Source organism: Mustela putorius, unplaced genomic scaffold (genome assembly GCF_011764305.1).
Source record: "Mustela putorius furo isolate JIRA1106 unplaced genomic scaffold, ASM1176430v1.1 tig00000054_pilon_pilon_pilon, whole genome shotgun sequence".
Lineage (NCBI taxonomy): Eukaryota > Metazoa > Chordata > Mammalia > Carnivora > Mustelidae > Mustela > Mustela putorius.
The window spans coordinates 542043-555954 of NW_025421262.1; the positions used below are offsets into that span (position 1 = coordinate 542043).

The 13912-nt window shown below is 50.1% G+C and overlaps 1 protein-coding gene across 2 annotated transcripts in view; it reads left to right on the forward strand.

Annotated features, from left to right (window-relative positions):
- The first annotated feature begins 1256 nt into the window (after positions 1 to 1256).
- Positions 1257 to 13912, forward strand: part of STK35 (serine/threonine kinase 35) — a 37940-nt gene continuing 25284 nt past the window's right edge. The window contains exons 1-2 of one of the 2 annotated variants that reach the window (XM_004772921.3): positions 1257 to 1626; positions 2220 to 2817. In XM_004772921.3, the coding sequence (XP_004772978.2) occupies positions 1321 to 1626; positions 2220 to 2817 (904 nt within the window). In that variant the 5' untranslated portion in view covers positions 1257 to 1320. Of the gene's footprint in view, positions 1627 to 2122; positions 2145 to 2219; positions 2818 to 13912 lie in introns of those variants that run through there. The other variant, XM_013046066.2, reaches the window with a different exon arrangement.

Here is a 13912-nt window from a genome sequence, read left to right on the forward strand (position 1 = left end):
AACCCAAAGTGTTCTTTTATTCTTTTTCTCCATTATACTTATCCATGTCAAAAATTATTGTTGGGCACGTGGGTGGCTCAGTGGGTTAAGCCTCTGCCTTCAACTCAGGTCATGATCTCAGGGTCCTGGACCAGCTCTCTGCTCTCTGTAGGGAGCCTGCTTTCTCCTCTCTCTCTGCCTGCCTCTCTGCCTACTTCTAATCTCTCTGTCACATAAAGTAAAAATTTTAAAAAATTGTTTAGTTAATAGTACCTGACATTTACTTGTGTGCAAGGTCCTGTCCTGTTCCAAGTGTACAACCACAGTGACTCCTCCGACTACTGTTCTTCCCATCTTGCAGATGGGAACTAAGACACGAGAAAGTTAATTAACTTGCACAAGATCACTGGTATCATGTCTCCTCCAGGGGCGTAGACCTTCAACTAAGGTAGACATTGTCTTGTTCACTGCCCTTTCCCTCTCACTTAGAACAGTGCCTAGCGCATTATAGGAATTCAATAAATACTCACAGATTCAGTTTAAAAATAATGGGTACCTACTAGGCAGTGGAGTACAAAGCAGCCAATAAAACAGCACTTTCAGCCTTGCATCCAATTAGTCACTTAAATATATTCATGTATACTTAGCCACTCTTAATATATGTATTTATATATAAATTTTGCATACACACACATATTTTCTTTTTTTCAATCTGGCGCTATCGACGCTGGGAGGTTGTCAGCCTTGCACCCAATTAGCCGCTTACATATATTCATATATACTTAGCCACTCTTCATATGTATATTTATATTTTTGCATGTATTTATTTTTATATTATATTTTTATATATTTGTATTATGCATTTATATATTATACATAGAGATTTCATTTGGAGCTATCAACGCCGGGAGAGTAAGGTCCAATCACCCATTCCGCAGAACAGAAAACGGAGGCACCGAACGGAACAATGATTTGCCCAGAATCAAGGGGCTATTGGCAGGCAGGGTGTGGATTCCAACGCCGCCCGGAAGGTTCCCAGGCGCAGCCTATGAATCAATCAAACCGCCCAATCCGACCGACCAATCGGTATTTATGAAGCGCCTACTGCGCGCAGCCCCTCTTCACGCCGCGGAGGCGGAGGAAGGAGGCTGTGGTGGGCAGGCAGCGGCGGAGACCGGAGGACGCCGCCGCTCGGCGGAATTTGGCGCCTATTTTTTGTTGGCTGGGTGTTCTCGCCTCTGATTGGGCCGCGGCGCGGCGTGCCCGGCGCGCCCGGCTGCGGCTGCTCTGTCGACCTTGGCTAGACCCGGGCGGCGCGGCGCGCGACCGGCCTCCCGGGGGATGGGCCACCAGGAGCCCCCGCTGGCCCGAGTGCGGGCGGGAGGTGCGGCTTATATAAACAGGTTATGTAAAGGGCTCAGCTGGCGCGAACACGTGGAGAGCCGCGGGAGTCCGAACACCCGGGTCCCCCCCTCGAGCGCCGCCGCCGCCACCCGTGCCGCAGCAAGCTCCAGCGCACACCCGGCCGGAGCCGCCGCCTCTCGCGCCGCTCCGTACCAGAGGCAGCCCTGGCCCGGAGCGGACCATCCCCAGCCCCGGGCGCCAGGGGGGAAACGGGCCGCCCGGAAGTGGCGGGACGCCAGCCAGGTAAGGACGCAGGCGGCCCAGTCAAAGCAGCCGCCGGGGCTGGAGCCACCTCCGCCCCCTCGGGCGCTTGGGGAGGGCAACTGGGTCCCCAGTTTGGCGGGCTCGGGGACGCGGTACTTTTAAGCCAACCTCCGCCACCCGCCGCCCTCGGGGACTTGGGTCGGTCCGCAGAGCTCCGCTCAGGCTTAATTCAATGGACTGTTTACACCCGGGAGAACCCAAGGCGGGATGCGAGGAGGAGAGTCGCAGAGGGGACCAGACAGGGGAAAAGATTTCCACAGTCAGAGTTACCTCTTAAGGCAATTTTCTTAAGTCATGAAGACTGCTGGTCCTCGTTTTTCCTACTCTTAGGCAACAGATTAACTGCGAAGGGGGGTGTGTTTTGCTTTTCTTTCCGGTTCCCCCTCTGAGCCACAGCCTAGTGGTTTCGTCCTTCCCGCTTTCTCCTCCCCTCCCCCGTTCAGTCAGCGGCGGCGGCTTCCGTCTTAAAGGGGCCGCGGCGGCCGGAGGAGGTGGAGGTGGGACGCTCTACGGCCTGCGCTCTTTTCCTTCCTGCTTCGGCCTACTTGGTTAACCGATTCTTTCGCCCGCAGGTCACAATCCAGGGTCCCGCTCCTCCGCGTCCCGGGGCCGGACGGAGGGATGAGGCAGGGGGGACCCAGGCAGCGCCGTTGCTGCTCCCCCCGCTGCCCGCAGCCATGGAAACGGGGGAGGAGGACGGCGCCCGCAGAGGTACACAAAGCCCCGAGCGGAAAAGGCGAAGCCCAGTGCCGCGGGCGCCCAGCGCGAAGCTGAGGCCGGCGGCGGCCCAGGCCATGGATCCGGTGGCGGCCGAGGCCCCGGGCGAGGCCTACCTGGCGCGGCGGCGGCCAGAGGGCGGCGGCGGGTCGGCGCGGCCGCGGTACAGCCTGTTGGCGGAGATCGGGCGCGGCAGCTACGGCGTGGTTTACGAGGCAGTGGCCGGGCGCAGCGGGGCCCGGGTGGCGGTCAAGAAGATCCGCTGCGACGCCCCCGAGAACGTGGAGCTGGCGCTGGCCGAATTCTGGGCCTTGACCAGCCTCAAGCGGCGCCACCAGAACGTCGTGCAGTTTGAGGAGTGCGTCCTGCAGCGTAACGGGCTAGCCCAGCGCATGAGCCACGGCAACAAGAACTCGCAGCTGTACCTGCGCCTGGTGGAGACCTCGCTCAAAGGTAGGAGCGCCGCCGGCCGTCCCGCCCACAGGGGACCTGATCCCACGGCTCTGGACCGCTCTGGACCGCTCTGGACCGCTCGGCCCTGGCGGGCCCCCAGACTCTTAGGCCCTGGTCCCGGTCCTGTCAGCCTGGGCCCAGACACGCCCTCCTTCTCGGGGGCCTAGACGTTTAGGCCCTTCTCTCCCCTCAGGACCCCGGATCGGTCCCTGGCGCAAACGGGAGCTGGTACTTTAGTAAAAAGGGGCTTATTGAGTGTTCACCGTTATCTTAGTTAAGTGCTCAGTGAAGGTGGACTGTTAGTGTCAAACTTCTAGTATTCTGAGTTTGCCTGGGAGATGAGGGAGATTGGGCTGAGTTGGTGGAAGAACTTCAGAACCCCCTCTCTAGGGCCTCTTCTCTTTCCCTCCCCAAACTAAAAGAACTTTGCTGGACCCACCCACACCCAGTCCCTGCCTGGTTCCAAATGTCCTGACACCCTTCAGCTCCACCCCCAAACTCTTGCTTCTAAGTCTTACCCCCCCCCCCCCCAGCACATCCCAAGGCAGTCAAGCAAACCGGTGGGTTTCCTGGCTAAGTCCTCTGGGGCCTGCTGGATAATACTCCTGCCTCAGGTGGGCCTAGAGCTGACACATAACACAGAACATCTTTTTTCCTCCTTTTCTCCGTTTTACATACTTTTTGTAAACCCCCTGAGGCTGGCTGGCTTGGGTGTTTATAGGGAAGATGGGCTTTGGGGAAGCAAGGGGGCTGCAATCGTGGGAGGGCTAATCCTAATTTCTGGGTTTTAGTTGCAGTTAGTTGCACTCAGTTAGGGAGTGAGTTCATCTTTGAGTGCCCAGTCTCACGTGTCTTGTTCAGACTGAAAATTGGCCAAGGATCTCTAAAGACAGGAGAGGGCCAGGGGCCTGGAAAGGTCTTAGGAGACTTTCTTAGGGGAGAGGTTAAGTGTTCCACCAATGTCCTAGATGTCCTGTAGAGTGACTTTGGGTAATAACTTTTAAAAGTAAATTATCTCCTCTTTCTATACATGGAGAAACTAAGGATTAGAGGTAAACAAATATAAGTTGAGGAGGTTAATCAGCTTGTAAGGAGAGTTGGGATTTCCTTATAGATTTTCAGAGCGTAAGTGACATAAACCCAGATCTGTCTTGATTCAAGGTCTGGATCTTTTCATATGGGTAATGATGCCCTCGCTTCCCCAAGAATAAACTGGAACTGACCTTTAAGAATGGGAAGGATTTGGGGTGGGGTTGGACAGGGCATTTTGTTTGTGGAATTTTTGCCCAATTTTAAACATCCTGCAACCCATCCCAGGAGAACTCCGTCCCATTTTAAGTCTGTTGTTTGACAGTGGACTGGGGGATTTGATCAGTATCACTGGGAGTCCTTTTTCAAAATAGGTTCTCACTTTTTACGCCCAGCCCTGCCTCATCCATTCTGAAAAGCCCACCCTCTCTCCCCAGGGTGAATATATTTGTTTTGAAAAGACTTTCTAGGAGATTCCTTGAAGCTTATCTGTATCGTGCAAGCTATTCACTTCCATCCTCAGACTGTCTTCTCCACTATGATTGAACAATAGTTTGGACTTCATAATACATGACTGCCCTGGGATGTGGGAATTCACTTTGCCAATGATGCCCTTCTATCCTCAATTCTTTGAGGCCAGTCTTGAAACTTCCACCCAGGTGAGGAAGTCTTGGTTTCCCACACATAGATACTGCAGATTCTCTCACGTGTAGAATTTGTCAGAACTCCACAGTAAACGCTGGCAGTATAACCTCCTGGTTAATAGCCTAGGCTTTGTGTTTGGGCTCACTTTAAGTCATGGCTTGTCTGCACTGACTGCAGCAGGCATGGGACAAGTTGTTTAAAACCTCTGGGGAGCATTCCTTTATCAGTAAGATAAGGGTGCCTGTGTTCTCGAGTTGCTGTGCAGCCTGGGAATGTTCCTAAGTGCTCTGATAAGGAGGAACTCAGCAAGTTGAGTCCACGTTTTGAGTCCTCTTTCATCATCCCCTTTGAGATTCATTCACTGCTCTTGAGTTCAAGTTTGACCGTGGAACACATCCCATTGTCTCGGTTGTTAGTAACACCAGGTTGAGAGACACACTGGTATTTTCTGCCTCCCTTTGTGAGTTAAAACAGATCTAGAGAAACAAAATAATTTTGTTTTAGGTCATACACTTCAGTCGCCCTTTCAGTTGGGCCTCTTCAAAATATTTTATCCTCTGCTATGGGTCAGGCAATGTTGAGGGCTCAGAGAAAGAGCAGTCCAGGGAAGGGTGCACAACTATCTGTTGAAACTGACATCGAAATTTACATGTCAAATGTTAATTTAGCAAGCAGTAAATAGGCATTGTTTTCTGCTATTAGTATTAAAGTGAAGAACAAAAAGACCCACATTGCTCTTAGCTAAGTTTTCCTGCCTTCAGCTTCCATAATTGGGCAGTCTTAATCAGCCCTGGGGCGCTGGATTTACAGCTTGCTGATATCACTCCCGAAAAGTCCCAAGAGCTGGGAGGAATCTCAGATAATCTGGTTCTGCCCTGTCATTAAACAACTCCTGTGCAGTCACCTTTTGCCCAGCCTCTTGCAATTTAGAATAATTTTGAAATAGACCAAAAAAGTGTTAATCTTTCTTAACTTTTGAACTAAGTCTGCATAGTTTTACAGAGTCCTCAGAGTTGCGTTTTGGGTGGTTGGGGCGTGGCAGTCTTTGCCCCAAAGGAACTCAATTTGGAAAGTTTGAGCACCTGGAGAACTTTAAGTGCTAATCAGAGTCACAGGAGGGAAAGGCTAGTTGTCTGGTTAGCGAGGGCTTTCCACAGAGTGTTTTACAGGATAAACAGAAATGATAATCTAGAGTTAGCTGAGTTGGCAGAAAAGATAGGCTTGAAAGAAGGTAGAGAAGGAGTGGGATTTATTTTACAAAGGGCTGAATAGGGAATAGTTGGGATTTTTTTTCCCTCTTCAGTATCAGCACACTTAGTGAATACGCAGAAGGCATCTTTGTAGTCTTAAAGAAATTATTTGACCTGTAAATCCAATATCTAAATATCCAATATCTAAAAGAAAAGAGAAACTTCTTAGTGCAGTTCTTAGGCTTATCCAACTTTGATAGCCTGTAGGTCTCCTGTCCTTGCTTTCTCTCTGAATGTAGAACAAACACATAGAGTGTTATGTAGTGAAGAGGAGTTCCAGGGCCAGTGGTGTCTTGGAACCCTGATCTGGCCTTCTGTTTCACAGGGAGGGAAACAAGAGACAGGACTTGCCTCATATGAATGAGTGAGTGGTAGCATTCAAACCAGCTCCTGGGACTTTCTTAAACCAGTTTAACAATCCTGTAAATTACTCTGTTGATGCGATGATGTCTTTGTTTAGCTTTCAAGTACTTGTCACAAGAAACAGGAGTTAAAGCATAAACAGTTTGCTTTATCCCCTTGTTTCCATTGCCAAAGGACCCTGTCCTGAATGTACCTAAAACTGAATTCTAGCTTGCTGCCACTTAGAAGATAGCAGGCAAGCCTCATTGTCAGACTAAATTCAAATTCCTGCATGCTCTCTAACGCACACACTGATCATTCTGACAGCGATGAATACGTTAATATGTATAATATATCGTCTTCAGGACAAACCCAGGGCTCATAAGGCCAAATAAGTCTGGAAAAGCTTGGCGGGGGTCTAGCTTATCCCATCTTAGTAGGACACTGGTTCTGCTTTACCAATTCTTTCATGTTTACCGCGCTTAAGAGATCTTAGGCAGCTTCGCATGGGTAGGAATCAACGCCCTTGGGAAGTCAGGTCTGTGCCTTTGTGCCCAGTGGTGACTGTGAGCCAGGCACTGCGGAGAGGCCATGCAGTTTCCTCCATGAGGCATGCAGAAGACACAGTCCCACATGACCGCGGCTCAAGGTCCGAAATGATGGGTAGCCGCTCAGACCCTAGAAAGTGGCTCTGAATTCTTTACTATGGCTTGGGGCTCAGAAAGGCAGAGAGCCGGGCAGTGATGTTCAGCTACTCGGGCATAGATCCAAGGTGTCATTCAGGGTCTGAGAAATGAACGGGACACAACAGGGCACGAGCACTGTCGGGGAGCCCCCAGGTTTGGCTTCTACTTTCACCCTGTTAGTAACTGCTACAGCTTACTGATGGCTGTGGGCTGGTGCTGCGCTAGGCTTTATATTCATTAACTGCTTCAACCCTCACTACCCCCTTTTGAAGTCGGTGCTATAATGACCCCTGTTTTACAGGTGAGGAGACCGAGGTTAGCAAAATTGCCCCGTGTAAAGCAGATAACCAAGCTGAGGTCTGAGCACAGGCTTTCAGGCTTGAGTCCGCGCTTTCCAACAGCTGTGCTGCACTCTTGGGACAGGTGGCTTAAATTCTGGGTTCTTCTGTTTTTCTTGGTTGTTAAACGGGCATAATCCCATTTTACTCAGAAATTAATGGCTGCTGTTTATTTTTTAATTAGGTGCTAATCAGTACTGGGCACTGCTAGTCTCAACAAGGGGTGTCTCCCCTGTGTCTTGGCTTCCAGGGACCCTGTACCTCCTTTCTGGTCTGTCTTGAGACAGCCATGAAGACTTCTCTTCCTGCTGCCTGCCTGCCTTCTGAGTGCACTGGGAATTTTAGATACCAGCCTCAGGAGACAGGAACAACCCTTGCTTAATTGAGAGTTTTGGCTAATTGGGTTGCACAGGATAGGGTTTTCCTTGTGTAAATTTCCAAGAATTGCTTAGCTTCCTGTAAAATAATGAGTTCACTCTTCTCTCAGATTTGGCCAGTTGGGGGGTCCTTCGTGACTCAAAAATCTTGGATCCTCACCTGGTTGTCTTTAATGTGCACATTCTATGTGGCCACTACTAGAACTTTCCCTGGTTGTTGGCTGTTTGTTGTTGTTTTGTTTTAAGCCTCTAGCTCAGTTCTCCTCTTGCTTCATTTCACTCAATTTCTGAGCTCCTAGTATGTGTGAGGCGGACCGTGAGGAGTGCAGAGACCTGGTTTCCCTCCCCCGTGAGCGCGCAGGCATGGAGGAGACTTGGATGGAGCATGATGGACGTTACTTCACTGCGGCCTCTGAGAGATGCTGTAGGGGAACAGTTTCGAGGAATGTGGACTCAATTGAGGGAAGGGAAAGACGAGTTGTAAAAGGGTAGATGGAAGCAATCCTGGCAAGAGGTGAGGTCTAGGTAAGTAGGAAGGCCCTCATGTGTGGAGAGAAAAATGGGCCAGAGCCTCTTCCCACTCTCTGCTTGGCTGGCAGAGTCTGCATTTTACCAAGATCCCTGGAATGTTCCAGGCCTAATAGCTAGGCTTAGTATTCTCATGCTTGTTCTCATTTAATCCCCCCACTTGAAGTTGGTGTTTTTGTAACCTGGTCTTCTACGGGAGAAAATCCAGATCCATCAAGGGCTGCCCCTGGTGTCCAGACACATTAACATAATTCACATCGAGTCCTTCGTTGTGTGTTTTGGTGTCCAGGTTCCATGCAAGATGCTTCCTGGATCACAGTTAAGCCTTGCAGTAACCCAGTGAGGTAGGTTCTCCCTGGATTATGGATAATGAAACAGATTCATAAAGTCTTAAGACCTTTGCCCAGGGTCACATAGGCATGGAAGTGAACCATGGGGGTGCCCACCCTGGGCCTGGGAGGTCCACAGCCCTTGTCCTGTCTCTCATGTTAGGCCTGAAGGTTCTTGGCCCTTGGCCTCTGTAGGACACTGTGTCTTGTCTTGGCATTCACTCTCTGGGGTTGATTGTCTAGTGCACAATGACATTTGACTAATCTTGTGAAGTGCTTTGAACACACTCTGTGTTGTTACTGGTCCCAGTCTCATTATAGTGACAGGACACAGCCCAAGGTCATTGAGACAGTGACCAGGGCTTGATCTTTGTGCTCCTCTTTCTTTGGAAGAAGAGTTTGTCTTGGGAAGGGGGCCTTGTCTTCAGCTTCTCCGGACTGATTTTCAGCAGAGCCACTTCTTTAAAAAATACATATTAATATGTAGCTTTTAACTAAGCAAAAACAGGGCTGGCTATAGTCATAATGAATTCAGAGTTCATTTTTCAAGGTTTCCCCCCCCAACCCTTTTTTTTTTTAATTGTAATTTTATGTTCTGTTTTTTTCATTTCCCATTAAACTTGCTTCTTACCTGTTATGTGACCTCCTCTTTGGACTCTTTATTTAAGAAAATTAGAAGTAGAACATGGCCCTTTAAAGCATTCAGCCAAGTGGCAGTGCCATAATTAACCACTAAGTCTTCTCAGGCCATTCTTCTCAAACCTTCACTTTGACCCTGTTGTTTAGAATACCCATTCTGGGTGCTTTGGGGCCTTGCCGTGACCTTTTTGTTGATGTCAGTGATGGGGTTTTGTTTGTTCTCGGCTTTTGTGTTTTTGGTACTCTTCTTAGAAGAAATTCCTCCAGTGAGATTTTCTTTTATGTCCAGTGGATTGAGCAGTTTTAGGACTTGGTGATCCACACTCCTGAACTTGGCACATTCAAATCAAAGTCCTAATTAGTGCCCTACTGAGAAATGAATCTGCAGGTCTGGTTGGACCCTCAACATGAGGGACTTGGTGAACATGAAACTCCTTGGAGGCATAGGTCTGTGAACTTAACAGAGAAACTCTGTCAGCAGTGGACAGTAGAACATCTAGAATGTAGGATCATGGTTGGGAATCCGGGCCATAGAGCCTGGGCGCCATCTCCTACTGGCCGTGAGACCACAGGCAAGTAATTAATTTGGGGCCTTTGTTTCCTCACCTGTAAAAGGGGATGTAATTACGGTCTCAGTAGATAGGGGTTTGGAGTAAGAAGAGGGGATTGGGGGGCGCCTGGGTGGCTCAGTGGGTTAAGCCACTGCCTTCGGCTCAGGTCATGATCTCAGGGTCCTGGGATCGAGTCCCACATGGGGCTCTCTGCTCAGCGGGGAGCCTGCTTCCCTCTCCCTCTCTGTCTGCCTCTCTACCTACTCGTGATCTCTCTCTGTCAAATAAATAATAAAATCTTAAAAAAGAAGAAGAGGGGATTGGCCAGAGTACTCTCTCAATGTTTCCTTCCTGTCACAGAGGACATGTGAGGTTACTAAATTCTACTGATTCTAAACCTCCCAGCACCTTCCCTGCCCCCCGCCACTCCTTCCCTCTTCTCCCTTGCCAGCCCTCACTTCTTGGGGTTTCCGAAACTGACGAATCCCCTCAGCTGCCGGGCCGTCTTCCATCTCTAACTCCTCATGCCCGCAGAGGGAACTTGTGGCAGGGATTCTGAGACCTGCTGTCACACGTAGCAGCATCTTGGCTGTGAGAACCCAGCATGTGTGTACACACAGTAGTGCTGTTAGCAGCCCGTGTGTCTTACTTAAACGGTAGGTCTTAAAATTGGTCACTTTAGACTCAGTAAGCAGGATATTGTTCTAAAATGTGCCAAGAACTTGTAATTCCTGTTGCTTAGCGCCTAAGTTCAAATCCTTCAGTCTGCTGGACCCCCGTTTCTTAGGACCCTACTCCAGCGGCTTCTGCTCCAGCCTCCTTTCTGCACATCTCCTGCTGTATCTCCCTGTGCTGACCCCAGATGACTTGGGTCCCTCGCTGCGAGCTCACGCCTGTGGTGTGCTCACTCTCCATCCCAGGAGACACTGCTCAAGGGCCATCCATGACTGATCACAGGCTGTCTCTCTCCCAACCACTTTGTCCACTCCTCAGGTGGAATCACCCCCTATTCCTTGTTCTCATCGCCGTCGGCCGGCATTCTGTTTCTAATGACTGGAAGCCTGAACTAAGGCAGAGACGACTGTTGATCTCTCTGGTGTCTCACCAGCAGTGTGTGCCCAGGAAGTATTTAAATGGAATTGACTAGAGTGAAGAAATTCCAGCTTCTGGAGGCAGCTTGTGAATAGGCTTGTAAGGCCCTGGGTATGGTGTATCCCTTTCTAGGAGGGGCCTGCTGTCTGGAAGCTCACACTGACTCCTCCTTATCCCAAGCCTGTGGGCCTTGAGTTTCTGAACAAGGCAGGCCGTATTTTATTGGGTGCCACCTGCTTGACTTTTTCCCCCCATTTTCTCTGTCTCCCTTTGAACTGTGGCATAGAATGTTTTGAAACCGTTTATTCTGTGGTCTCCAGGCCATTGGACTTGAGGGGAAGGTAATGAACCTGTCCTGAAGGTAGGCCCATCTCTCTGTAATCACAGTGTGTTTCTTAGCCCCCTGCACCCGGGTGACAGCATCGTGTTGTGGAAGGACTTGGCAGCAGAGGCTCATGTCTAACCCAGCCAGCCATGGCCATGATCTTGGGCAAGATCTTGGTTTGCCCACCTGTAAAAGCGTGTCTGCAGAGCTGAGATGACTCACACACTTAGCCTTTACATGGGGCCTGGAAACCAGTTGCCTGTCAGGTGAATTGATCTCCCATCCTTAACACTTCCAGGGAACATTCCATCTTTTCTCTCCCTCTCTGGGAAGCTAAGTCTTTGACTCCCTCACCTTACAGAACTGTCCGGCTGTACCAAATCAGGGAATTACAAAATTTAAGTTTGTTTCTATCCACTCAAAACACTGTAAGCTTCTCGTGGGGATTCTGCTTCACTTGGTGTGTGTATTTATTCCAGTTCTCCGTCCTGAAATTGGTGGGGAGGCACAGGCAGGCTTTGGCGACCGCCGAGACAGATGAGCTCTGAAGCTGCCTGGGACCATCTGACCTTCATGAGCCCCTGCTGACTGGTGGATCCCAGGGATAGGTCTCCAGGAATCCGTGTCCTTGCAGGACCATGGACTGGTCATCCCTGAAAGTTTGAGCACTTTCTCTCTTGCAGATTGTAGTCACCGTGGTAAATTAGAAGGGAAAGGCTTTGGTCAGAAGAGGGAGATTACCTGGGAGGTCAGGCAAGCATCAAGTAGGTTGGCATTCAGGCAGGGTATATAAAGGTGCACCAGCAGAGATTTGGGGAGAGGGAAGGCTTTCTAGGAGGCGAGTGCCCCAAAACCACCTGGTCTGGCTAGAGCATGGGCTTAACTATTTACAGCCTGAGCAGTAGGATATAGTGATCCACATTTTCATTTTCTGATTTCAGCATCCTCTGTTCCCTAGCATGTGAAGGCTTCATTCTGTGGCCTATATCCCCCGGGGTGACTGGGACCGGTGGATTCCTCGGACTTGGCTGAGGCCCAGTGGGGATGTTATGGATGGTCAGGATGTCCTCTCCCTAAAGTACCTGAGGCTCTGCAAAATCTGTTTCTTGTTTGTGACTTAACTCCCAGGAATACGTGGTGGCGGTGTCCCTCTCAGTGTGGTGGAGGTGACAAGAGGCTCACAGCTTCTGCCATCTTTCCCAACCTCTGCCCAAGGTTCTTCCCTTGGTATCCATCTCCTCCATGTTTTCCTTTGAGCTGGGAGATTACCCAGTTCACCAGGGGGCAGAACTGGCATCTTACCCCAGCCTCATCACCTAGCCTGGGCCCTTCCTGTGACTTTACCCTGGCTGGCTTCTCCACAGGAACACATCAGGGGCCACACGCCCCGCCCCCCAACCCCCGACCCCACGGTGAGGCCGGCAGGGGCCCAGGTGGGCAGTCTGCCCGCATGCCTCTCCTGTTTGTGAGTGGACAGCTGGGGATTCCTGCGTGAAAACACAATGTGTGGTTTCTGATGAAATGAGCCCAGGGCCCTGGCCCATGCGGGGAAGTCTTCTTGCCTCCCGGACAAGTAGCCGCCCTCCCTGGTTTTCCATTCTGTCATGCTCCCTGATGCTGGGTCTGATTCTGAGCCCGCTTTTTCCTGTCCAGCTCTTTCCTCTGAACAAACAGCCTCTCCTGTAGCATCTCCCGAGCTCAGCTCATTCCCCTCAGAGCGAGCTCTAGGGTCCCCAACCCAAACCCCACACACACCCCCAGGACACTTGTTTACCCTTCTTTTCTTTCTCTGGGTTCTCATAACCTGGACTTAACAATGTAGTCTGTTTTGCAGGCTGTTTTCTTTTTACTTGAGTTGCCCTGGTTACCAACTTTGTGTGTAAAGTAATCACCATTCCCCACCCTTTGCTTCCCCACTGTTGGAGTGAAAAAGTTGCACTGTTTTCTGATGGTAGCCTTCACAGGAGGAATGTGATGGCTTTTTAATCGCTTCCTTTCCAGCTGTACCACCAGCAGACCTTTCTTGCCCTCCTTTTTATGGGTCTTTACTTTGGCGTCAGGCAGATTTAGGCTTCAGATCACCGCATCATTTCGCAGTGTTTTTAGATAAAGAGCCTCAGCCCACCAGAGCCAGTGACCTAGAAAGAGGATTATGAGATGGGAAAGAGCTAATTTTAAAATGAAAACACCCCATCTGCCCTAAACTGGTTCTACCTTTATTGTTTTGATTGTGAGTAATACAAACAAATTACATAATTACAGGGGAAGTGAGGTCTGTCAGATCGTGGTCAAAACCCCGAAGCTGTTGCCTTGTCCATCTGTCTGTCCTGCCTCAGCCTAGAACTCACAGAGCAGTGGCTTCTGTAGACTCTGCTTTGGCAGAAGCTATGTAAAGAGATATAGCTCTTGTTTTCTGGTTGAACAGAGACCCCCGTACTAGGGATCAGAGGACTGATCTTCACACTCAGTCATGAATGAGCCATTCATATGCCCATCCGTATACCTTCTCATCAGCAAGATGACCTCTGCCTGTTTAGACTTTGGGGACAGTTGTAGTCCTCCGATAACTTCCGCAGAGGACCAGTGTTCCGTTAATTGCTTTGTAAAGAACATTGGGATTTGTTTGGAGATGCCAGTCACCAGCTTTCCTGGAGTTTCTGTGGTTCAGCAAAAGGAAAGACTTCTGCAAAGGCAGAGCTGGAGTGTCAAGCCAATACGACTTGATTCCAACTTCTGTGTCTGCTTTGGACTCCTGTTCCCACCAGACCTCCTTCCTGTTCACACCTCTCCTGTGTTCCATGCTCCATCCCATCTCTCAGCCTAGAATACTCTCTTGCCTCTCTGCACCAATCTACTGCCTGTCCTTTAGGTGGAACTCAGGTCCTGACCCTTCTAGTCTCAGACTGGGCATCTCCTACCCACGCTTCCACTGTTTGTAGTAAAAGTTGACCTTGATGCAGATAC